This window comes from Centruroides sculpturatus, unplaced genomic scaffold (assembly GCF_000671375.1).
Source record: "Centruroides sculpturatus isolate CEXI.00-Female unplaced genomic scaffold, Cexi_2.0 scaffold935, whole genome shotgun sequence".
In the NCBI taxonomy this organism is placed as follows: domain Eukaryota; kingdom Metazoa; phylum Arthropoda; class Arachnida; order Scorpiones; family Buthidae; genus Centruroides; species Centruroides sculpturatus.
Genome location: NW_019385175.1, coordinates 108,031 through 134,730, shown reverse-complemented (window position 1 = coordinate 134,730; position 26,700 = coordinate 108,031). Strand labels below are relative to the sequence as shown.

Here is a 26,700-nt window from a genome sequence, read left to right as displayed (position 1 = left end):
GGAATTAAAGGGAAGGAGGTTTGCCAAAGTTACACCATTGTACACAACAGAGTGGGATGGAGTGAAAATGGCTCGAAAAGGAGGGCATGAAGATGTCATACATCTTTAAGTCTTGTTTTTAGATCTTTTTCACAAATTTTGTCTCAAAAATTTTAATATTCATAGAAAACTTAACTATTCTACAAAGGTTCTTAGTAGGAAATCATGTTAAATTTGAATTTTACTTTAAGAATAGAGCCGCCATTAAGTTCTAGAACGTCTTTTAGATAATTCTTCGTGTATTTTGCCTTTTTCTAGAGGAATTTTTAAGGGTATCATCTGATTTTTATAGTAAATGGCGTAAAAACGGCACTTATGATAATTAAACTAGTTTAAAAAGTATTAATAATAAAATATGTATTTAAAAAAATCGATCTTTCTCTTGCAATCCTCATTAATTGATAAAGACTAAAATAGGATTCTCCTTCACTCGATTTTCCTAGAAAATCGTAAATATTCATTCAAAAATAACCTACATGTCACATGACCGGTGACGTCACGTGCGCAGGAAACGAATGATAAAATTTCATACTATTAAATCGTAAAAATACATTGAAATAATCGATATTTATTACGTAATAAATTAAAATAAAATAATCGTAACTAATGTTACAGTAATTACACGAATGTAATAATCGGATGTAATAATTTGCAAATTTCACAACCGTACGATGTTAATGACGCAATCGTCGAAACAATAACAACTAAATTCGGTTTATGATAATTAATTCAAATTTAAATAAATCGATGAATAATAATAAAATTAAATCAGCGTCCGAAATAATCCGAAGGAAATGAAGTGACGTAAACAAAAATAATTTTAAAAAAATTCCTAAAAATAGCACATGGCAATCACGTGATTTACGGAAGAGAAACGTTCCTGCGCGGAACCGTCCGCTCTTTCGACTTCTTCCGATGTGCCTGGAGAGGGTAAGTTGTGCTATATTATTTCGTCACACTTTTTTTTATATTTAAATAAATCTTATGTCGTCGCTTCCGATCGAATAAATAACGATTACGTTAATCTTTAATTAATTAAAATGTCCCCGTCGTCCTAAGTAGAGGGACGAGCTGCACCTGCTCCACCTCTCACTTTTAATCAATTAAACAAGAGTATTTATTTAACGAATAATTAATTAATACACTAGAAATTATTCGTGGAAGCAAAAAGTTGATTTTTAAATATTCTAGAGAATTTATTGCATAATAAACATTTAAGTATAAATTTACGTTCACTTCGGAATCACGATTCGTCTAAAGGGCAAGTAGTCACGTGATTAGTTGTTTACCCTTTCGCGGTTCCCCCCGCGAACGTAAATTGTGGTGAGTGAGCTTGTTCATTTTTTTTCCGTTTTATTGCATTTTATCCAGTTAATTATACGTATTAATATTAATAACGCGTAAACTTATACCCAAATGAACCGCTAAAGAGTTGTTTTTAAAGTTCTGGCACATGTTACTAATAGAAAATATTTATTAAGTAAATTGTTTATTAATGTTTATTAATTATCCATTTTTACTAAATTAAGATTTAAGGAATTTTTCTCTTCCAAGATATTTCCATTAGTGAAATGACGTAGAATAAAATCTAATTTACTTGTGGGTGGATAACCTTAGCTTAAGCAAATTCTATTTTTTCTTAAGGTTTATTTAATTAGAATTTATATTTAAATTTTGTTTTTTGCTATTTTTTAAAGTAACTTTACTTTTAACCAGTGGCACACCCAGAGGGAGCCAAGGAGCCATAACACCCCAAAGTAAAAAGAAAAAATCTTTTCCCAATTAAAATTCATTTTTTTATTTATATTGTGTGGTGTCTTCTATTTCTACATACTTTATCCTGAGTGTACCACTGCTTTAAACATTCCAAAAAAATGTTACTTAATTTTAGAATCTAATCTCATTTATAGAAAAAAAAAAAAAAAAAAAAAGATACCTTTANAGGTAGAAGAGCATCTAGGTAGCCCCAATGACGGTACTTCCAAGACTATGGCATTTAATTATTTAGCCCACGTGACTATGTCAGCTTCGAGTAGCCCACTTGACTATTTGTGGAGTACTTGATGTTATATAGCAGGTGGGCAAGCAAGAGTTCAGTGGGAGCCGAAATGTAAGTTTTGCAAAAATGCATGGGAGCCGCAGTTCTGTACTTTTTTATTCTGTACTGCGATTTTATTATATAATATAAATATAATATAAAACAAATATTGAAGTTTTTAATAAACATATTTTCACAAAATTGTGGAAATAAAATTGTAAAAATAATAATAAAAAGCAGAAATTAACACTTTCACAAGAGCCACATTTCCCCATGTCTGTTATATAATTTTAGGGGGGTGTAGGGGATTGCCACACCTGAGTGCTGAGGTTTGAGGGATAGTGAGCACTGAGGTGCGCGTCTATGTGCGTGCATGCAGAATAGGCAGTAGACTGATATGTGTTCAAAACTGACCTTTGCACCATAGGGTATACCTAAGTGCAATTTTACCAAAAAAAGTTTTATAGGAATTATCTTGGATATATTACTTATCCAACTTTCTACAAAACTTACTTAAATAAGATGCCATGTAATACCTGAATTTGCTAAATAATTTATATTCATTTTTAATGAAATATCTACTTTAACATTACATACATTATTTAATATACTGTTTCTTAGCAACAAAGTATAAACTTATTAAAATTTATTATTGATTCATACAACTTCAATAAATTGCTATATTTTTTCAGTTTAGTAAGTTTTTTAAATTGTAGAAACCGAATATGGTTGATATCATATATACTGATAATCTATACTTTTGTGCATGTACACGGTAAAAAATATATTTAAACTAGTGTACACATGCATGCAAACACAAATACTATTACTGAAAAGCTTAAATTTTTTAACATTGCTTTCATATCTATATTAATAATCTAGTTTTTCAGTAGTAATATTAAGTAATCTGGGCAATTTATGAATATGGATCTGATTGCAATGTTAAAAAGCACATTACTCGATTTTAAACGTTTGTGATAAAATTAAATGCATGCAAAACAAACTCTCGCAAGTAAATTTAAGTATTTTTTCTCATTTGACAAATTTTCTTTAACAGATGTTGCAGATCTTTGTTGATAAGTATTTTATCTTCTTGATAAGGTACTATTTTCACATATTTCAGTATATATGTTGTTATTTTACTTTTTCTTTTTTCCACATTGTAACCCAGTGCAGCAGAAGTTTACTTAATGATATTTACAATTGGTGTTTGGTTGTGTAATGGTGTGAAAACCGGAGGCATTATTTTAGTCTGTACAGTTGGTTATAGTGCAGATTAAATAATTTTTAAAAGTATATAATTAACGTGTGTATAAAACTATACACATTTCTGTACTTTAAACTTTCTGTTTTGCAAAAAAATATTAAAAATGTTTGCACAGACTTGCTTAATATTTAATTGAAAGAGAAGTCAGCAAATTAAACACTTTTTGTAATAAGAAACATCATAATCAGACACGTTATCTCTCAATAATAAGAGATAATGTATCTGGTTGCACCTCCAATTTTCTGTTTTTGTTTTCTTATAAGTATTGTTCAGGAGACTACAGCCAAGTTTATCATTTATTTTATTACTAGCTTACCCATCGCGTATTGCTGCAATCTCAGAAGAAATGAAATTCAAGCAAACTCGTTACGATAAAATTAAATTTACATTTTATCATTTTTATTGAAACTTATTATTATTATATTATTATTATTATTCATTTTCATTGGGAAAACATTTCAAAGTGTCGTTTCAGTTCTATTTATTCATTGGAGTGCTTGTGGATACATGATATTTTTTGTTTTTTCGTCTGGTGCATACACGAATAAATCAGAAGGTTTTCTGACGCGTGAGCTGACCACATACAGTTGTACATGTGAGAAGCATGGATTCTTTAAATTTAGCCCACATACTCGCGGAGATTGTCAGAAGTGCGATATTCCTCATTTTTATATATTTTTCTTAATCCTTTATAATTTTGATTATTTAATTGCTCCTTCCTCTCTTCCTTGGCATGTTGTGAAATTTCTGATAGTTGGATAATAAACCGTTTTATTGTAATTTGTCTTTTTAAATTATTTTGAGTTGATATTAAAATTTGGGAAAGGGGATCCCTAAATTGGTAAAATAGGCAAATTTCCTTCTACAACTTCGGTTGTTGTTCGGGATACAGTTAAGGTTTTAACAAAGTTCAAGCGAATACATAATTAGCAAAAAAAAGTTGAAATAAAGTGATTAAACAAAAATTATTACAAATATCGTAAATAACAGTTCACAAATGCATATATAGAGATATTTTTTGAAGGGGGAAATGGTCTTCACAATTTGAAATCGATCGAACACACTGTGCTCGAATGCTCGTGTAAACGCGCGCCATCTATCGTAGGATAAATGTACTTCGCGGGAGTGTATTAAAAAATTAAAAAAACTTTCCAAAGTTTTATGGCAATCGTACTATGCCACAAACCTTCGCCGGAGTATATTAAACAACTTCCCAAAGTTTCACGGCAATCGGATAAACGGTGTGGTAATGCATGAGGAACAGACAGACAGACACACACACACACACACACACACACACACACACATTCATTTTTATATATATAGATAACCATAACTATGCCTCTTGCATGGAGCTGTAGCTAGCACATAAGTTAAAGCAGATAAGCAGCTCAAGTCATATGATTCTACTTAATTGGTAACAAACTAAAAAAATAAATAAAATCAAAATGTTTCCTGTTTTATAAAATATTAATTTTTTTTAATTGCTGTTTTATAAAAATGTCAAATAAATCAGAAAATGCACATTTAAAATCATTGGAAGGTGTTTAAAACAGAATTATCCAAACTGGTAAAACTTGACAACTTTTAATAAAGCCTGCATATGTGCACACATGCATGCACACAATGATGATTCAAACTAATATCAATTCAATTCTGACATTTTTAAAAAAAATTTTAGATACTCTTAGAGCTTTCATGTTATATCTATAATCAAGAAATCAACAAAACAAAATTAAAAATTAGGTTTCTAAATTTTTAAATTTTTTTTATAATTTTTTTTTTTACTTAAAAGAAATTTTCTTCTGTTAGTAAAGATTTTCATTCATAAAACTTTAAAATCTTTATAAAACTTCAAAATTATTTTGAATATTTAAATTTATAATTTTATAATTTATTATAATGTTATAATTTTATTGATGATTAGAACAAAAGTTGCAACATTGGAAAGTAGATTTAAAGTTATCTGTCATACAACATGGCATGCCTACATCACTTCAAGATTTGGGAAAATCCCCTGTATAACACTTAAAAATGTGATGTTTTGTATGGAGATGTCTCCAATTCTTTAACACAGTTTGAGAATTGGAGACACCTTCATACAAAATTTCACAATTTTTAAGTTCAAACACTCTCATTCAATATTTTTAAATTCCAGCAAGCATGCATGTTGCCTCTTATTTGAAAATTTCAGTATTATAAAATCCATGGGCAGTAATGTTGTTTTGTGCCTATTGGCAGGTTTTCTTTAATGAGAACTGATCATATGCTATTTCTTCTTCTCTGTTCTAGCTTTCTTATAAACCAGATGTTGCTGCTATTGGTGATAGTCTTTCCAGTTCATTTAGAATACTGTCATTGTGTTTTGTTTTTATAGATTAAAAGTTATTACATAAAAAGATTAAAGTTTTAAAAATCTCTTAGGCAAACCACAAACAAATGAAAATATCACATTTTATGGAAAAAAGCAGAGAAAAATGAAGATGTTGATACTTCTGATTAAGGTCAACAGGAAAGCGCAGATGATGATGATTTGCCAAAAAGAAAAATCTTCATTTAACTTAACAGTGTTTAATAGTGAAGATAAAATTAAGATGCAATACTTTTGTTATTGTTAGTTGATTGCTTTAGTAAAAATATTTCTCTTAACTATGAAAAAGAATAGTTTGCTTGCTAACTTTTCGAACCTAACCTTTTGTTTTGTACTAGCTCTTTGTTTCGTATAGCATGGATTTGCATAATGTGATGCTTTTTTGGAACTTCACTACCACTCTGTATGGGGATATTTATGTTTCGTATTAAAAGTAGACTTCTTTCTGAATATGAAACACTAAAGACAAAATTTGTTCCTCAATTTTTCAAATATGTTCTCTTCAATTTTTAACTCTGTTATTTTACTCAAAAATCAATAGATGAAAGTATGCATAAAATGATGTATAGATATTATCTATCCTCATTGGATAGTTAAAAGATTATAGAAATTTATTAACAGTTAGTTGCAATTATCATATTACCCCAATATATGATATTTCAGTTATAAAAACATATGCAGCTAACTCTAAATTTTGCAGTTTTTTAATAATGGAGTATTCCTATTTTATTTAACATGCTATTGGAAAACTGTAAACAGATATGTGAAATTCCAAATGATTATATAAAATAGCAAATTTTTGATGGACAATCAAAGGTTGATCTAATTTTCAAATTCCATTTTCTGGAAGTTACAGTTTTATAGTTAGCCCCATATGGTTTTATATCCATAATGTAATATAGTACAGGTAGCCCTTGGTTTACGCTGGTTCAATTTACACCGATTCATAATAATGCTACTGTGCAATTTGCCATTTTGCTGTGTAATTCCCTGATTTTCCCTATGCTAGATTTGACTAGATTTTGTCCAGATTTGACCAATCCTAGTGAGACACAAGTCCACTATGACACCACGTGTTGTGGCAGAATCATGGCTCTTTGGGATTGGTCAGATCTAGACCAATAGAGAATGTTCCACGAACTGTTAGATTTGAATGAGCTGTGGACCCAACATAGAGCTACAGAAGAACAACGAAGAAGAAAGTCCAAGAGTTATGAAAACGGCCGATCTAAAGTGTATCCTTTCAACTATGGAAAGTTTGATGGATGAACTTTGTGAGTTAGACAATGATTGGTAGCTAAGTGCAAATGTAAAAAGGAGCATCATCGCATCCATTCGACCATATTCTGAAATTCTTAATGAAAGAAAACAAAAATGTAAACAATTAAAGATGGATACTTTTTTTCCAAAAAATGTAAGAGATCTGAAACTAAAATTTTTTAATAAAAACATTTCACTTTATTTTATGATAAAATACATTTTAAAAATTAAATTTATAAGTATTTTGTATTATATTGTATTAATAAACAAAATTATTTGCTTATTTTTCACTTATGTAGAACCTAACTAGGGTTTCTCAAATGGGATCCTGGTTGTTTTTTTTAACCCTGTTTGTATTTATTAATTTTAAACCTACGAGGGCTATTTTTTAAATAAGGTCCGGTTTTTAATAAGAAGAAAAATACTGTAAATATCATTAAAATATATTTTTTACCATATTCTACATACTTTTATCTACTTTTCTACATAACATCCATTTTTGTTCAAACATTTGTCATACCGCTCAAAAATTTTTTAAATTCAGACTTCAAAGAAATCTGCCACCTGCTGCTGGAAGACATTAGGCCACACCATTTGTCTTGTATAGCATGGCAGAGTTTTCTCAAGGTCATAATAAGCATCAGAATTGATTGTTGTGCCTCTTGGCATAAAATCTGCTAACAAAGTCTCTTTCCTGTCTCAAAAAACAGTTACCATGATCTTTCGTGCTGAAATCGAATAACAGATCATATCTTACAGTCAGCGGGCAACTCAATTTTCTTAAACATTATAAACTTCTACAGCTCAGCACACAGACAGACGATACGGCTGCAAATGGCATCTAAACATGTGCAAAGCATGCTGAAAGCAGATACTCATGCACTCTGCTACAATCGCGCGTCATTCTCACTCTCATTCACAAACGGACCTTATTTAAAAAATAGCACTCGTACTTATTAGTTTTTTTAATTTTTTATTTGTTGTTGTGAAACCGCGTTATACTAAATTTTTTTAAGAGTGTTAAACACAAGATCGTGCTATTAATCAATCACGTGGTTTCTTTTTCATCTTTATTACTTTTCACATGGTTTCACAACAACAATAAACGAGTTATTGTTATAGAAATGGCAAACACCATCGAAAAAGAAAATCAGCGTACACTGACCAACATCATGGACACAGAATACATCACAAGAATGAAAGGTGAGATCCAAAAAACTTTATAATGTCCGTGTAACCCCCTCATTCTTAGGGTTTGTGATATGCAAACTTATAGTGTACAAGTGCCATATCATGGTTAATGTTGACTGATGAGGGGCCAAAAGCCCGAAACGTGTAGAAATACCGTATCAATTAAATAAAGATCGAAAAGAAGCCACATGATTGATTAATAACATAATCTTGTGTTTAACACTCTAAAAAATTTAAAAATTTTTTCTCATTATGGCATGTCACAAATGGCCAATAATCAGTACATAGCTTATTTGTGGCAGGACTCTGAAAATTCTTTACTTGTCGGAACCTGTAATATCTTGAATAATTGTGCTTATGCTGTCTTAATTTTTAACCATGCCCAGTAGCTTCAATAACTGCATAATACCAGGTTGTGCAAATTGGGCAAGGATACAAACAAGTACAAAGTCTTTAAATATGAAGTTTTTCTTCATAAACCTGATTATTAAAGCCAAATGAATTGCCGAATTATCAAGTTATAACCTTGATGCCGCTATTAAAGCCACCAAGGTAGGCAAATCAAGAATACTAGAGAGCGAAAGAAGTACTACAATCTCGAAAATAAACTAGAAATCTTCCAGGCTGCAGGTGAAATAAACATATAACATCTGTCTTCTTTTAAATGCATTAAAGACGATTCCACTAACATCAATTAAATTGGAAAGGGCATTCTCGGTAGCAGGACTTTTCATTACTCAAATAAGAATCAGAGTGAGTGATCAGAGTATTGACCATCTTTGCTTTTTAAAATCTTATTATAAAAATTTACAATAATATTTTGTATTATGTTTTATTTAAAAAAACAAAAATTACCTTCTAAGTTAAAAGTTTGATCTAAGTTCATTTTTTTAAGTTTAGTTACTAAAATGGGATTATAGAAATATATGAATAAAATAAATAAAATAAAGAAAAAAACTAATTTGTTTATAAATATTTTTGCTTTGTTTATATATTTATCAAAAAATACTTTAATTTGAATTATATTTTTTAATGTAAGCGACCAATTTTTGGGAATATTCTGGGTCAGGTGTCTAACAAAATGACCTTTCTCTCTACATATATGATTTGGAAAGTCATATACAGCCAGGGTTGGACTCAGATTTGTTCTAGCTCTAAGCTGTAACATATAACACGTCCATAACCCAATAAGTTAATGAGGTATGTAAAAATATGAGGCCCTAAGCTGTAGCTTGTTTAGCTTAAGTGCAAATAGGCTCTTCGTTTGGCAGTAGAATCTTCCATATTTTATCAATAGTTTATCTTTACATAAAACAAGTAAGTTTTAATTAAATGTGTTTCGCTCTTTAAATTGTAATTTAGATTTTCAGTTTTTTTATGTACTGTACATTCTCTTATAGTAAGTCTACGGGACTATACCAAATGCGTAAACATCACTAAAGAGATTTTTGTAGTAAGGAACCATTCATAAATTACNTAAGTCGCACTTTTTTTACTACTTTTTGGGGCTCAAAATCATGGTGCGTCTTATACTCGACAGGTAAACATTTTTACAGTGAAATTATCTATAGTAGTGGTTCACTCTAGGGACCAACCTGTACAGTGGTCCATTAAGCACATGGTCCCTCAATCGAATGGCTAGAGTACCTAGATTATCAGAATAGTGACACATGAGTCATTACCACCATGTTCTGTCGACTGTCATCGCGTGACCTCTGAGTTTACATTAAGAAATGCTGATTATTTCAGTTTAATAAAGGTATCGATTCACTCATCCGTCATATTCTGGAATAAAAAAACGAATAAAATGCAATCTCCCGTTAAAAAAGTTTTTTTTTAAATTTTCTGTCTCAAAATAGGGGTGCGTCTTATACTTGACAGTGACTTATACTCATCAAAATATGGTATATATATATAAACAAAATATATATATATATGTATGTATATATATTTTGTTTCAATCCATATATGGGATTGAAACAATATTGGATTAAGGAGATTACCAGATTGTTGTAAGGTTAATTCAATGGCACATAATAAATGACTGACAGTTTGGAGTGAATGTTTATGACAGCAAACACAAGTCAGACTACTGATCAAAACATCAGAGCATCAGTAATAAATGTTGTCAAGTTGGTGGATTCCACAAAATTTAGTGAAAAATTGAAGTGACCATGAGAAATTTAGTGGAAGATATGGTATTTTTGGTGGAAAATTTTGAGGATTGATTTTATATTTATACAGTATTATGTTATAAGATACTGTCTTTTTTCAACAGCCTAAGATGGCATCCTGACACTTTAATATTGCCCCCAAGTTCAGGCTTGATATCTTGCTACATTTTAGTAGGAAGATGTTTGATTTAGAGGAATGGGAACTCTAACTAGTATGAAGCTTGTATATGATTTGCTAACATGCTGGTAATACTTGAGGATTATATTGTATATCATATACATCAGGTCCATCCAAATTTGGTTAATTTAATAATTTACCAAACATTGTGTTGTTTAATGTTTTGATCATATTCATTTATTATACATTGGATAGTTGGAACTTATATAAATTCCAATAATCAATAATTTTGAACTTGTATATAATTAAGTTTAAAAATATGCTTATCTTTTGGATACAAGTACTTAACTATCCAATCCATAGATGGAAGCAAAAAATAAACAAAATAAACAGCAGAAAATTTGTGAACTGTTTCAGAGAATAAAAATGTTCTGAATATACTTTTTAATAGAACATTTAGATTACAAGTTTTACAAAATATACAGGCTTCGTAAATACAGCAGTAGCATGGCATTGTTTATATTGTAGTTTAACCATTGAGGCCAGTTTGTTACTGTTTTTCTGTATGATACTATGATAATGCCACAGATGTCACAGACAATTAAATGAAAATAAGAATTTTTAGAAGGCTAGAAGCCCAGGACTCTGATGTCCTGCAGCATGACATATACACACCTTAGGCCAGATTTCAAAGCACAGATGTTGGACTTTCCATCAAGAAGTGGATGTCAGAGTAACCACCACCTCAATAGGGCTGCTATTTAACATTAACAGCATGTCATAACAGAAGAATTGTAGGCAGCTCTCTGCAGAGGCTAAATTTTGCTTATTTTTTTGAACGTGTGTTTGTGTATGTACAGTACTTATGTGTATAGATGAAATTTAAGTATTCAGAGTAAAGCGTAATATGACACTCTATTATATTATTCTATCATATTATTACATTAACTAGTCTTCTCTTCACTCTATGTTGAACTCTCCCAAAAAGTTTCTATTCTCTAGTGCAGTGTTCCGCAACCGGTGTGCCGTCACATGGTGAAAGGTGTGACGTGAACTTTTACATATTCTGTTAATTTCAAGTTTTATTTATATATTTTTATCACAGTTGTTGTGTTTCTTATGCTTGTATTTCATTTTCTGCTGCAGCACTGATGAAATAAGATGATGTTTGTTTATTTTTACAAGCCACGCATTTTTATGTATTCTAAGAAATTATATGTAAAATTAATTTGCTCACAGGTAGGTGTTGATGTCTGTTTAATAACAATAATAATAGGTTAGTGGCATTACGTAATTCTATTAATAGTAGAATATACGTTTTTGAGGGGAATAACATTTTGGTATGCCGTGGGTGAGTCATGGATGTGCTGCAAGTAAAAAAAGGTTGTGGAACACTGCTCTAGTGGCATGCCATCATTGGAAGTGGTGGAAGTGCCGTTTCCCTTGTATTTTCTAAAAAATAAATACATATTGCACGATTATTTTCATATTTTAACATATTTTGGATTAATTAAAATTAATATTTTATTATTACCACATTATGTATCTTATTACAAATTTCTATACCAAATGTGAAAAAAAAAAAAACGATAAGATTGCTATTGTATATTCAAATATCAATGGTGGAATGGAAGCGCTGTATTGTCGAAACTGGGTCAGCTTCCAAACAGCCAGATTATATGCATTTGTGCATGTGCTTTACAGAGCACCAACCACAGGCAGTTTAGCTGGTAGAAGCTACACACATATAACGCTTCCAATGATTCTATCCCGGACCGGTTCTGGGCTGTTAGCCGCCTGCCTGCTAGATATTTGGCCGCCCTTGCCCAATTATGTGAATCATGAGTAGATTTATAACTTAACCCAACTGATAGAAATTTACTGGTATGTTTTCATGATAGTTCTGTATAGTTGATAAATATTATCAAATATTTTAACGGATTTTTTTTATTTATTCTGCTTTTATTCTGCTCTCCCATCTTGTATTACTTATGGATTTCAATGTTAAACCAGTGATATTACGATTTCATATGTCCTATCTATATGGGGATGCAGAAAAAAAATGTGTACAATTCTTGTACAATGCTAAAAAAAATGAACTGTTACTTTGGCAGCATCATTTACAACTAAATTTAATGAATGAGATGCACAAGGTACAAAAAACAGTCCTAGAATTTATTTTTCTTAAATTTACGATTTATGTATCAGTTGTCATAAAAATTTCTTTCCACTTTTTTCGCGAGACTACAAATATTCGAGTACAAAGTAACCATTTTCAACTTATTTCTACTTAAGAAGTAGTTAAATAATTAAGAGATTAGGAAATTAGGGACATAAATAAAACCCTGATGAAAGAGCCAGAATTTTACTTAAAGAAAAGCTTAACTGAACCAATCTCTAGCCGAGTACAGTGGGGAATGATTTCTTTGTAATATTAGATGTAATAAAGACAGAAATTTGTCAAGTTCAATGAGAGTGACTGAAAAGATGTAAATTTTGGAAATTTCCGTGGACACCTGGTCCTAAAACAAACTAGTTGGAAAACAAATGACTATTAAGTTTAACATATTTAGATTTTTACAGCTATGGTGAGAAACGTTTAAGATCTACAACAACCCTGTCACATCCTTTGAGATATACTAGTGGTGTGACAAAAGAGGTATTTGACATTGACCAGTATCGGCACCCTTGGGATTTTGCATGCATGCACACATTTCACACCTACCAAGATCGTCTGATTCCATCCATGAGCCACTGGTAGGGAGCAATTTTAACTAAGTGGATTGTTTTAAGATTTAAAAAGTAAAGAATATTTAATGTTATTTTTATGTACGTTTGTTTACAAAGCTATATTTAATTATAATTTTCTTTAAAAGTATATTCATACAATTGAAGATTATTTTGTACCAGGTATGTACAGTACTGTACCAGTACATCCACCACACATTTTATTTCACCAAGTAAGTTTTTATAATTTCATTTTTAATTGTAGCCCTTATATCGTGGCTAACAATTTGGAATGTAATTGTGATATTAAAAATACATTTAGAGAAGTCCGCAGTTTTTACTGGCTTATTGAACAAACAATACGAATGGACCCTAGACAGATACAGATATATGTTATTCAACACACTAGGTACAGCATATATTGGGTGCCACATAGGTATAACCCAGTTTGATACAGTGAAAATAGTGACATGCTAGATATATAGTATTTGTTACAGTTATTAGTGGATCAACAAGGAATTTGTTACAGATATATACAATTGATGATTATGTACAATAGTTAGTAGGATATAATAATATAAAGAAATAAAATTAAATTAAATATCAGGTACAATTAATTCAGTAAAAAATAATCAATTAATACAAAAAGTATTAGTTACAAGTACTTATTTACAATATATACATGCAATGACAAACAAGTTTACAGTCCAATACAAATTACGTCTTAGTAATATGGTACATTGACATAAATTTGAAGATACACAGGATGATTACGTCGATGAGATGATTGTCATCCAAAGCAACAAGCACAGAACGGCGTGAATAGGACAAGGTGAGGCCAGAGAAGACAAGGTGATTTTGGCAGAGGAGGCTAGGAGTAGGCATTGACCGTGGTTCGTAGAAAGTATTTAGTGATGAGTGTTAAGAAGGCATCATAAGTGTCCTCATAGTCAAAGATTCTCGTACAGTCAGTGGGCCATATTCCACCATGTGCCTCAATAGTGAGCTTAAGGTGAAGCCGCTCTGGTTCTAACATCAGGCAGTTGAAGAAGAAGTGTTGACTGCCGTTCTCAACACCGCACAGGGAGCAGTTAGGATTGGATGTGTTAGTGAACCTTGTAAGGTATGAGTTGAATCTGCCATGATTACTGAGGAATTGACTAGCATGATGGCAAGGTTTGTACCACNTACCTCAGGATACGAAATTAATCCGTTCCGAAACTGAGATCGTATCATGAAAATGTCGTAAGGTGGATCATCTTTTCCCATACGATTACATGTAAAACCAAATAATTCGTTCCAACGCGAAAAACATACTCAAATTAAAGCCAAGTAATACATTAAAAAAAATAACTGTAGTAAGAAAAACAAATGAAAAATGCGAACTAATGTAACGTCGTATGGTGAGTTTTTGTTCGTATCGTGGAGCAAAAATATGCTCGAATTTCATGTCGTATCCTGAAAATTTCGTATGGTGGGGCGTTTGTAACCTGAGGTACCACTGTAATTAGTAAATCATCAATGTACAATACCTAATATGATTTTGATGTTATGTTTAAACCTGATTAGAGGAGCTTCCACCCATAAAACCTTCATTCTCTTTACTACTAGAATTTATAAAATAAATATAGAAGAATATTTTTTTTAAGTGAAATGGTTTTAAACCTTTTTTCACTTTCAGACCTGTAAGATTTCTTCAGATTCAAATAACACACAAATTTATTTGTTTTATGGATCAGTAATTGGTAATTTCTGTACTATATTACAAAGACTTCCATGTTTAAAGATAACATATTGAATTTACTCTACTAAAAAAAATTTTTTTTTAATGAAATAAGCATAAACTGAAAATTTTCATAATGTAAAATTTATGATTAAACACTGCTTTTTGAATTTTGTGGAAAAAAATAACCAATTTATTTTCCTTCCATTTTCAGATACAAAAATGTCTCTCTCTCCATCTATTCGTCTGTTTGTAGGCAAAGTTTCCTTAATCGAGCACATATGTAAACGAGCCAGTTCTGATTCAGCTAGCTTCAGGGAAATATTTAAGAAGGCTAAACATGTAGTTGCTCTAACTGGAGCAGGAATTAGTGCAGAAAGTGGTTTGCCAACTTTTCGTGGTTCCAGTGGTTTGTGGAGGAAATATAATTCTCAGGTATGCACACATTGATAAGCTTTTAAATGATACTGAAATGTTTATTTTTTAATGTATTTTTCTTTAATTAAAATATTTTAACCAAATTAACTTTTAGGATTTAGCTACTCCAACTGCATTTTTTTCCAATCCGTCTTTAGTATGGGAATTTTATAGCTACAGAAGAGATTTAGTTTTGGGTAAAAGACCAAATCCGGTAATACTTAAATGTTAACTCTGTTTGAAATGAACTAATTGGTATTAATAAAATATTGAAAAATTCTTATGCAATTTTAATCAGGCCCACATTGCTCTTGCCGAAGCTGAAAAACACATGGAGGAAAAAGGACATCGTCTAGTGGTAATAACACAAAACATTGACGAATTACATAAAGCTGCCGGCACAAAAAATTTGTTGGAATTACATGGTAATTCAATCTAATCATTATATGTGAATCTTTGATGAAAATTGAAGAACTTATGCTCTTTGAGGATCCTTTAACAAGTAATTTAACAAAGGTTTTGGTCTAATTATTACTGTTGCAAGAAATTATGGTATTTCTAGAAAATGTTTTGGCATAGTAATCACATAGCTAAGATGGAAAAGGTGCCATTCTGGAGATCCAGGGTCAAGTACAGATTGGAATGAAAGAAATTTTGATAGGTTATGTGATGATATGGGGCCTGAATCTTAATATCTAGTTATTCTATTGTGGACATGAGTAAAAGCCCTCTTAATCACACATTTTAAAAACTTAATGTATTTATATTTTGTATGTACTAAATATTTCTAATAAAGCATTTTAATATGAGCAATTTTATTAAGGATAAAGGGAAAGAAATGTTTAATTTATATACAGTGGTGCCTCGTATAACGTACGCCTCGAATAATGGATGCTGCGAATAACGGACTTTCTGTTAGGCCGTTACGTGACTCGAGCAACGGACTGGCTGCGAACAACGGACTTTTCGTTCAGCAGTTACGTGAGGCGAACAACAGCCTTTCTGCAAACAAGTGCGAATGATGTTTCCACACTTTTGCCGTTGCCAATGACAATCTACTATTTTTATAATATACTAGCTGCAAGGATCCACTTCGCTGGGTTTTTATTTGTGGGCAAAAAGTAACGATAGTGAAGATTAAGATAATTACATTATAGCCAATCTTACTCGTTTTCACAGAATGCAAGAATTAGGTCCCCCGTTTCCAGACTAATTAGAGACCTGGTCCCGATTCTATTTCTGAACATCTCCTGTTCACGTCAAGTCAAACGAACTATTTTCAACATTTCTGGAATGTTTACAATCGTTCTATAATCAAACCAATATTCGAATTTTATGTTCGAATTTAATTTGAATATTGTTTGAATTTGTTCGAACAAATTCGAACATTGTTCGAATTAAATTCAAACAAAACATTCAAAATAGAAAGCCACTTTCAACCACTTTCAGCCCCATATCTCCCGCACCCTTATAGCTATCGAGACGCAACCCCCCTGGTGCACGAATGGAGACTTGGGGCTACTACCACGTACAAACACCATTCACGTGCAATGTGTAGTTTTGGCGGAAAAGTGAAATATAGGGACATACATGTGCATATATATATATTAGTATTATTAGAATATATTATTAGTATATCTGAAGTACAGAGCTCCCGTTGGGATTCAGATTGCTCCCTTGTTTATTACGTATAGTACATCACCTCAGTGCAGGGTATTTACATTTATTCAAGTGTTGTGCAAATCATGGCTTCTAAAAAAACAGAAAGGTGATTTCAATTGAAACAAAGCAAGAAATCATCAGGAGGAGTGAAAGTTGTCAAAAACTTCCTTGTCAAATGGGGAGGGGTTCAGGAGTTTACCAACACTCACTATCCAAACATAGCTGAGGCCAACAGGATCAATGATCTCTACAATGACACCCTTGCCCATCATTTCCGAGAGAAACAGACCACCTTGACCATGTTTTTCAAGAAGCAAGCTTTCAAAAAACAAAGGATGGAACAAGAGGAGATGACCCTGCAAACTCCGGTAGCCTCTCCTGATTCTGACTCTGATTAAAAAATAATAAAAAGAGACCTGCTGCAATGTGTAAAAAGTCTGTATCTGTATGAATGTGTGAAGTAAGTGTTCCTCCACCTCCTCACAACATCTGACTACCTGGCATAATTGGTGACTGCTCCATTTTCATTTTTTTCATGGTACAGTACGGTTATTTTATGCTGCGGAACGAATTATATGTTTTAACATGTATTTCTATGGGAAAATGCATTTCGTATAACGGACTCTTCACTTAAAGGACATGCACCTGGAATGGATTAAGTACGTTATACGAGGCACCACTGTATAAACTTTTACTCATACACGCATGCATTCATAATTTAATTGCTAAAATACTTTCTAATTTTCAAGTCATGTCGTCAGATATGCTGTTAAATAGAAATAGGTATGTAAATTTATTGATATATATAATAAAATTTACCTATTGAAATTAGTGCATTTATTTTCCTGGAAAATAAAGAAGAAAATGCCTAGTTTTTGTAACCTTTGTTCATTACTTTGAGAAGGATTCTTATTTAATTATAAACTCTTAGAAAATAATAAATCTTTGTTATTCATAGTTTTAAATTGTAATTTGAATATCATAAGGGGGCTTGATTTCAAACTATGACAAATATTTTAGAAATTTAAAGATATATTATTAAGGTGAGTAAGTAGATCGTATGGGAAGAAATAACTAATTTCAAACAAAAGTAGTAGTTTTGGACTTTTTATAGGAACATCGACTATATAGAAATATAGACCAAACTTTTGTCATTTTATTGGAAGGAACTCTGTTCAAGACACGATGCATAAAATGCGGACATCTGAAAGAAAACAGAGACAGTCCGATTTGTCCAGCTTTGTCCGGTAAAGGGTGCGTATCATTGATCTAAATTGTTTGGCAAGAATAAATTTGAAGTAATAGATTCATTTCTTTGAATTTCTTAATTTTTAAATAATTTTGATAATTTATTACTAGATCACCAGATCCGAATGTTGAAGATGCAAGAATTCCAGAAAATGAACTTCCAAGGTTAGCTTAAATTTAATTTTGAAGCAAATTAATTTTAGATAGGTGTAGTTATTTTAGAATTTAACCTAGATGTACGAAATGTTCCGGATTGCTGCGCCCTCATGTAGTCTGGTTTGGAGAATCGTTAGATCCTGACATCCTACAGAGTGCACAGCAAGAATTAGATAATTGTGATTTGTGCCTTGTGGTGAGTATATTTTTATATTTTTTGAATATTGTAATCCACTTTAGTTCATACTTCTTGACTGGTTAACGTAAAATATAACACACTAAGTCATTTGGCAGGCTCAATTAATTAGCTCTGACCTGAATAGATATTAGCATAGATGAAGATGAGGGTGTGATACCCAAGCTATATTACATATGAAAAATTGTGAAGGTCTTTACAACATTACATTTGTGGGTTCCTATATTGAGATAAAATAGTCCATTTTTTGTTGGAAGGACTCCAGTTTTATGAAGAAGTGGCAAACTCAGGCCATGTATATGGGTGTTTTGCTTTTCAGAAAGCAAATGCATGACCATTCCAGAAGGGAGGAGATAGGAGACCAGATTTCCTTTCTACTAAAACTCAACGATTTGTACTGATTTTACAATTCAAATTTGTATTATAGCTTGAGAGAGATTTGAGAGAATATCTGTCTCAAATCTTTCAACCCATAATATAAATCTCAAGTGATTGGAATCTCAGATATTCAGTTTTTCATTTGAAAGAGGTTAGATGGGCAGTAAGTAGATGTCAGGAAAAGTGCTCTCACCATGGATCAAGTCCCTTGATGGTCTCTGCTTGCTTTGCTTAGACTAAGTCCCAGAATTTTCTTTTTCCTAAGTCTTGGTTATCAACTTCTCTCCTCTTTCTCTACCTTTTTATTTACAGATGTGTTGAATCACAATTTATCATTTCTAATTTCCACAAAGGAACACTTGGTTATGATTTGTATATGATAGAATAAATTTTTTCTTCTACATTAATAAAAACTGTGATCTTTTCTATCAACTGATTTCTTCATTCTTTAGTCTCATTGTGGTGTGTAACTTCTTTGGTATTACAGTGAATTGACCTTACACGTTCAAATTAATTTTTCATAGTGATAAATTTCAGCTGTAACGGCCATATTTGCCATCTTCATTTAAATCTAGAGTAAGACAATATTGCAAGTTCTATTAAAAATCAGTATTCATCTGTATTGATTTTAAATTTAATTCTTAAATATAAATAGTGATTTAATGCTCTGATTAAACTGTAATTCAATAATTACAGATTATGTGTGCATTGTTTCAATTTGTTATAAAACAACTGCATTTATTTGTTTTTTTTCCCCCATGGTTTTAAAAATTGCTTTCATTGTCCTCATTTTATATGCTTTTAATTTTTAAATTTCTAAAAATAATAATTATTTACTTAATTTGTGTTACAACCATGGGCATGTTTGCCTAGTGGGAGGACCAGCAGTGGCTGAGTGGATAAACCCGCTGAACATTAGTAGTTGGTTGTGGGTTTGTGCCTTGCCATTGGGCTGCCCAAGTGGAGTTTTCCAGGTTCTCTTCATGTTTATAACACCTAAATGGGCCAGTTTCCCATAAAAGCAAAAGTCCTTGTGGCAGGCATTCCCCTTGGCAGATTGCCCATGTGTCATGTTGCCATAACTGAATAAACCAGAAAGCCTAGTGAGGGTAGGTGGGTCAGGACCCCCAAAACTTTAGTATGAAGCTGTTGAACATATCTCTAATTTTAAATTACATTTTGTGATATTATTTTGAACTTTGCATCACTAGCAGAAAGTTATAATGTTAACCAATGATATTTAAATCTTTCATCAATCAATATATATATATATGCTATGCTATATTGATGCAAACAATAGCAGAGAGAAATATCGAAAGCTGTGATTTGAGAGATACTTAATTTTAGCTATTTTTTACAAATCTAAAATAAATACATATTCTTCAAAAATGTTATAAATTTAATAATTAATAATTAAATGTAAAGTGTGAGGATGTTCATTTCCCAAACATTCAATTTTTGAAAACAGATAATACTGAAAAGACTTCATATTTCTTTTAATTTTATACACTTCAATCTTAGGATTTTATAATCTAGTATCTAGTTAAGTTGGCAAATACAAAAAGAAATTCTTAATTTAAAGTTAAATTTCTTGAATTACGAAATTCTTTATTTGAGTGTTGGTGAATAAAAGCTGCAGAGAATTGGGTTTGTTTCCCCATTTACTGTACAGTTGTAACTGTTGTTGTATACAAAATATTTGTGCAAATGAAATAAAATCATTTTGTCCGGCCATAAGTATAGATGAATGTTGTATTCACATTAACATCTATTTGAGTAAAAAGAAAAAACTTTTCTGTAGATTGGCACCTCATCCGTGGTGTATCCTGCAGCCATGTTTGCACCGGCAGTCGCCGCTCGTGGTATTCCAGTCGCAGAGTTTAATATAGAAGCAACACCTGGAGCAGAAAATTTTGGGTAATTTTTTATAGTTTTTATTTTAATATAGTACAAATTACAATGTTATTTAAAAGCTTAAATTTTATCAATTTTAGATTCCATTTTGAAGGTCAGTGCGGTAGTACTTTGCCACGCTTAGTACGATTATAGTTATGCAGCAGAAAAACCATTTTGCCTGTAATTAATGTAGAAGACAAGAGTTACTAAGTTAGTAATAGAAAGGCCTTATGATTTCCTAAAATACAATGCACAATTTATAATTTTTGTTAGATTAAAAATCATATTGTTATAGAAAATACTTGTATACAAATTCAAATAAAATTTCTCAGCAAAACAATTCTTTTTTTTTTTCCTCTCTCCCATAGAATAGTCTTTATACATAGAGGTTCAGTATAAGATATATATATATATATATAAAATCTTTCTATTTTTATAGCTTAGTAATGTACAAAATATATAAAAATTATAGTGTTAATATATTAACACTATAATTAGACATAATACGCAGTATCCAAATTTCATCTTCCTTAGAATTTCAGAATTGTATATTCTGTTATATTAATTGAGCCATAAAAAAAGAACTGCACAATCTACATGTGCCAGAGAGATTCAATTAATGGTGTAGCATAGCTTATGAAAAAGTTTAGTGTGCTGGATACTTGCCAGGGATGATGATTTGAAATTAGGACAGTTACTTAGGAAAGAAAGTATGCTAGACACTGCTAATCCAGCCATTCCTTGCACAGAGGCATGCTAGATTAGTGAGGATGTTGGATTGCTGAGAGTATACATCCCTAAAAACAATGAATGAAGTGACCTGTCACCCTTTTGTATCAATTCTTTCCTTTTTGGAGGCATACAGGCAAATAATATGTCATGCTGACATGCAATACTGTTCACTGAAATGAAAATAATCAAGAAAATTAGATGTGTGACATGAATAGAAATGGAAGTACATAATGATCACATGCCAGATAATGAGAGATCCGATTAGCAAGAATACAATATAACTTATTTTTCATTTTTTGAATTATTATTCCTGATGTGTCTAGTCTAGTCTAGTCATAAATGCTTGAATCTTTTTTCATTTTAAGTTCATTTTAAGGCTCAAGTTATCTGACAGGCATAATTAGAAGTAAATAATTTTTACTAATATATAATTATCAATTTATCTGTATGAATTTTTAAATAAACATCTTTTGATGAGTAATGTGTTATGCTTAATGCTTATGATTACTATTAACATTAATTTTGAACAGTTTTTAAAAAAATGGGAGATTTACTCCTTGATGTGTTGTTTATTTTCATGATTTAATCTTGACAATGAAAAAAATTTCACTTTTTAAATTCTTTAGTGAAAATAAGTTAAAACCTAATATCTATAATGAAATCAATTAAATTTAAACATCTGAAATACAGCAATTCCTCACTTAACACCATTGATAGGTATTTTGGAAATGATTCGTAAGCAAAACAACATATAACAAACCAGTTTTACTATAGACTAAATGATATAAACAAGGTTTAATTTGGTTAATAGTAAATGCAATCAAGTAAGATTACTATTTAAGTGAGCTGTATATAGTTGTAAGAAGACATTCTTATTAATTAACATAAATTTATGTTAGTTAATGAAATTTGTCCTCTTAGAAAACAGTTACAAATACGATTTGAGATAACAAATTTGTAAATCCAAAACAGGATTTATCGTAGATTGGGTGACAAACCTTTTTGAGCCCATGTGCCATATAGTAAGCATGCTTAGCTTTAAAGATGTTTATGCATACCAAGTTTTAAACTTTGAATAATGATATTTAAATAAATGAATATGCTTTATTTATAATAAATGTAAAAAAGTTGATTGAAAAAAGAATGATCAGGTGATAGACTGAAAGGATGATTGAGACATGATAAATCGAAATAATATAATACATTACTTGCCAGATGATTTCTCTTTAAGTGCCACTTTGGGCATGTATGCCATTGGTTTGCCACCCGTCATAGATTAATATGAGAAAATGCAATTTTGTTTAGTTTTTCATGCACCAACTAATATCATGTATTTTCCTGTTAAGATTATATTTAGAACTTGCATTTAAAAAATTTTTTCATTTATTTACTGTTTGATTACTTTAAAGATACAAAAAATGCACCGTGTTTTCATCGCTGATTATGTTGTCTTAAAAGTAGTACCAAATTTCTGATATTGTTTTTGTACCTGACAGGTTATGTGACTGTATAAAATGCAATATACTGAGCATCATGAAAGCTGGAAGGTTTCTTAAGATACTCTCCTTGATATTGCATTTTATGAAAATTGTCTGTGTCAGAGTGCAAAACTAATATTCTACAGTATTAGTTTTGCACTATTATTAATGCACACATGCTTTCATGTATTACTTCCAACTCACACTTTTAATAGAAAATTTAATATATGGAGGACAACAAATTAATAGAATATTTTAAAAATGAAACAATTTAATATTGTATTTTCTCAATTCTAATGTGCACTTGATTTTTAAGACTTCAAAACAAAGAAAAAGTTAATTGTGAATGTAATGTGTATCCTATATTAAAAATGCAGCTGTAAAAAGTTAGTGTTTAAACAGTTATAAAATGCTTTTTGAAAAATGTATTTTCATATTTACAGTACTTTGTGATGTCCAGATGGCCACATTTTTTAATCTAATCGTTTATGATTCCATTTTCAGGTACAGAGGATCTGTGGATTAATACACAATCAGTCAAAATTATTGTATGATCAATGTTTTAACAGTGATTTTTCTCTTCAGTATGTACAGGCAAGAAATTTATCAGATGATGATATCAAACTGAAATCTCTCTTCAGTGTAGTGGATAACTCCGCTTAAACAGTTTTATAGGAGATTCATTTGCCGGGCATCGTTTGCTTTGTTTGCTGAAGTTCAAAAGACAACCAAGCCATTCCAAAACCAAAATTAAAACCAAAGTAATGGGAGGAATATATATCGTGTCTTTACCAACATTGTGACATACATAAATTGCAGAGGAGAGTGAAGAGCAAACAATGTAAACAAGCAACAATATTTACTAAATTGAGGTTTTTAATGCAAATGAGCAATTAGTTATTGTGACATCACAATGCCGGCTGCAATTTTTAATAATATTTTTAATTTAAAATATATACTCGCCATCTCAAAATTAGTAGTGGCTTGCCCCTGTACATCATACTTTTCCTTTATCAATAGAGTCATCTATCTGACAGCTTTCAGGGGAAAATTTTTGAATTGAAATAACGTGACTTCTGGTTTGTGTTGGATGTTTGTATATATTAATCAATCAGGACTTCCTGCCTCTAAGATTTCCATATCTGGTCTTGTCTTTCATCTGTNTAGTACTTTATTCTATTTATTTAACAATTCAGTATGCTATAAATAGTTTATTCTCTATATTTTTAATTATATAAATAACTCTCATTATGGTAATTTTTACGATCTTAAAGTTTGCCTCAAAACAATGGAAGAATTTTACTTATTCGTGAAGATTTTCTCTTACCCATTCTCATCTTAACCCACTTGTTATACACATTATTTTTTCGCTTTTTCAACAATTTATCTTGTTCAAGCAGCCATCTTTTTCTAGATCCACCCTTCTTACTCATATAATTCACAAGTTCATAGTATTCCCGACATGTTCAAACGAACATAACATAACGCGAAATTGTTACAATTTATCAAAGATATTCTCGTTCACTGCGCTTCAATAAAGTATATTTTCATAATTTTAATTATAATGTACTGTCTTTGTATATGTCTGTATGTGTCTTATATCTATATCTGTATGTGTTATAATTATATTTAATACCAAGACAAGAATTTTACGTTTACAACGGTTAACTGACTTTTGGACCACCATGTGTTTTCAATATTTAAAGATTTTTTAATGTTTCAAGTTGTGAATAGTCATAATTATTTTATTGGAAAAATTCAGGGAAATTTTCAATATTGTATAAACGAGATAATCATAAACAGGAAAATACGATGATTTAGCTATAAAAATTGATACCAAACATAAACAAATGCCTTATTTTACGTAAGGCATTACACATTTTACAAAGCATTTTACATTTTACGCAAGACTTATTATATAGAAAGTACACTTTGCACCTTCTATTTTCATTCTTTTCTTTTTTGATTGCTTGGTTTAATAGGGTAAGGTAACGGAATAAAGTATTTAATCGATCTACCAATGAGGAATGCCTTCTGGGAAAACTTTCCATGAAAACTGACCTGCTATTTAAGAAGGAAACCCGAAAAACTCCACGTAGCCAGCTTGATGGCGAGAGGTGAACACACGACTACCTGTATTCAGCGGTTTTATCCATTCCCCTACTGACGAGTTCGCATTGATCTATGTAGTTGGAATGCCTTAAAAGAAGAATATAAAGAATTGTGTACTTACGGACAATTTAAACGGGCTGTGAAAATATTGATATGTGATTAGTTGAGTGTATTTTTTTGTTTTGATGTTATTGTATTTTTCTTTTCTGTTCTTTTTTGTTGTTTTGTTGATTGTATACTTGGTAAAAGTCTGTATCATTAATTTTTCTTTTGACCCTTGAAAAAGGCCAATGGCCATAGGGTCGTATGATTAAATAAATAAATAAAATAAAAAAATAAAATAAAATATATGTGCACTTGCATACCCACTGACCCAAACACGCTCACAATCGAGTCGGAATAGCCCATATGGCAGGCAATTTGGCCATCCTGCTTTCCTCGGTCCAATGATGGGACCTTTTTCAAATTCTACTAGCTATGTGTAATGTTTTTGACTGCATTGTACAGGTATGCCTCGCATTTGAAGACCTCCAAACAGTATGTGACACATTCTAAATTCTGTAATTCTTTGGAAACCTTTGCTTAGAATGCCAAAATGGAAATTTTAAGGTAATCGTGGCATTAATCATTTACAAACCTAGCTGCTGAGTTTTGCAGTGATTGGATAATTCTGTGGGTGTGTAACTTTCTTTTGTAAATGTATTGCACAAATTCTTGTTTACAGGCACTCTTCTGGATAAATCAAGCTTGAACATTAAGTCAACACTAATTATAATATTCTTATCAACTGTCCATTTTCTATATATGGGGCCAAGTATAAAATGCCAGAGAACATGCTATACAGTCGACCCCCCATAACATGGTAGATACGTTCCGTTCTTTATGAATCCATTTTGTACGAGTCCTTGCCAATCACAGCCTGGCACGTATGCACTTTACGGACTACGGCTGTTTGAAAGGTTTTCTTCCATAAAATTAATCGATTCCTAGACTAATTCAACTCAACATTTCCAAAATATGTATATTTTTTTGGGAATAATCTGTATAAACTATGCTATAAACTAAAAATTGTAGGATTACTTACTGAGTGTGCACCATTAGACGTCGTCATTGCTTAAGCTTGTTTTTGTCGCGGAGCAGCGCACCAAACGGCGGCTGCGATTTCTGATAAGTTATTTTTCTGCGAAAACTTTGTTCAACTTTGGAGACATCATTAATATAAATAATTTTTATGGCTGTTGAATAAGAAATGTATAAAATTAGTGCCGTATTAGACTTACGGTACCTAATTTACATACTGTACAGACGATAGTAAACTCTCCGTAGCGTGGCGCTGGATGGTGGAAAGTATATACAGCAGAGCCTCGATTATCCGACTCAATTGGGGACTGGGGTTGGTCGGATAATTGAAAAGTCGGATAACCGAAAAGTATGAAAAAATCCATTATTAGTGTAGTATATTATTATATCCCATATAATTAGTATATTAGTATATCGCTATTAACCTACTTCGCGTT

At 31.2% G+C, this 26,700-nt stretch overlaps 1 protein-coding gene across 2 annotated transcripts; it reads left to right on the top strand.

The window, feature by feature from the left end:
- Nucleotides 1–857: 857 nt before the first annotated feature.
- LOC111635759 (NAD-dependent protein deacylase sirtuin-5, mitochondrial-like) lies at nt 858–21,201 on the top strand. 2 transcript variants are annotated; one of them, XM_023380822.1, is made up of 9 exons: nt 858–969; nt 15,123–15,343; nt 15,441–15,539; nt 15,624–15,750; nt 18,154–18,241; nt 18,347–18,400; nt 18,470–18,587; nt 20,767–20,882; nt 20,960–21,201. In XM_023380822.1, the coding sequence occupies exons 2-9, from the start codon at nt 15,131–15,133 to the stop codon at nt 21,012–21,014; spliced, it is 870 nt and encodes a 289-aa protein (XP_023236590.1). In that variant the 5' UTR covers nt 858–969; nt 15,123–15,130; the 3' UTR covers nt 21,015–21,201. The 2 variants fall into 2 exon arrangements, with proteins under 2 accessions (XP_023236590.1, XP_023236591.1); XM_023380823.1 differs by lacking the exon at nt 858–969 and adding an exon at nt 1,153–1,362.
- Nucleotides 21,202–26,700: the final 5,499 nt, after the last annotated feature.

Coding starts and splice junctions, on each gene's coding strand:
- LOC111635759 (XM_023380822.1), top strand. CDS start 15,131: ATGTCTCTCTCTCCATCTATTCGTCTGTTTGTAGGCAAAGTTTCCTTA. Junction 18,588..20,766: donor ATTGTGATTTGTGCCTTGTG/GTGAGTATATTT, acceptor ACTTTTCTGTAG/ATTGGCACCTCATCCGTGGT. Junction 20,883..20,959: donor CCTGGAGCAGAAAATTTTGG/GTAATTTTTTAT, acceptor TATCAATTTTAG/ATTCCATTTTGAAGGTCAGT.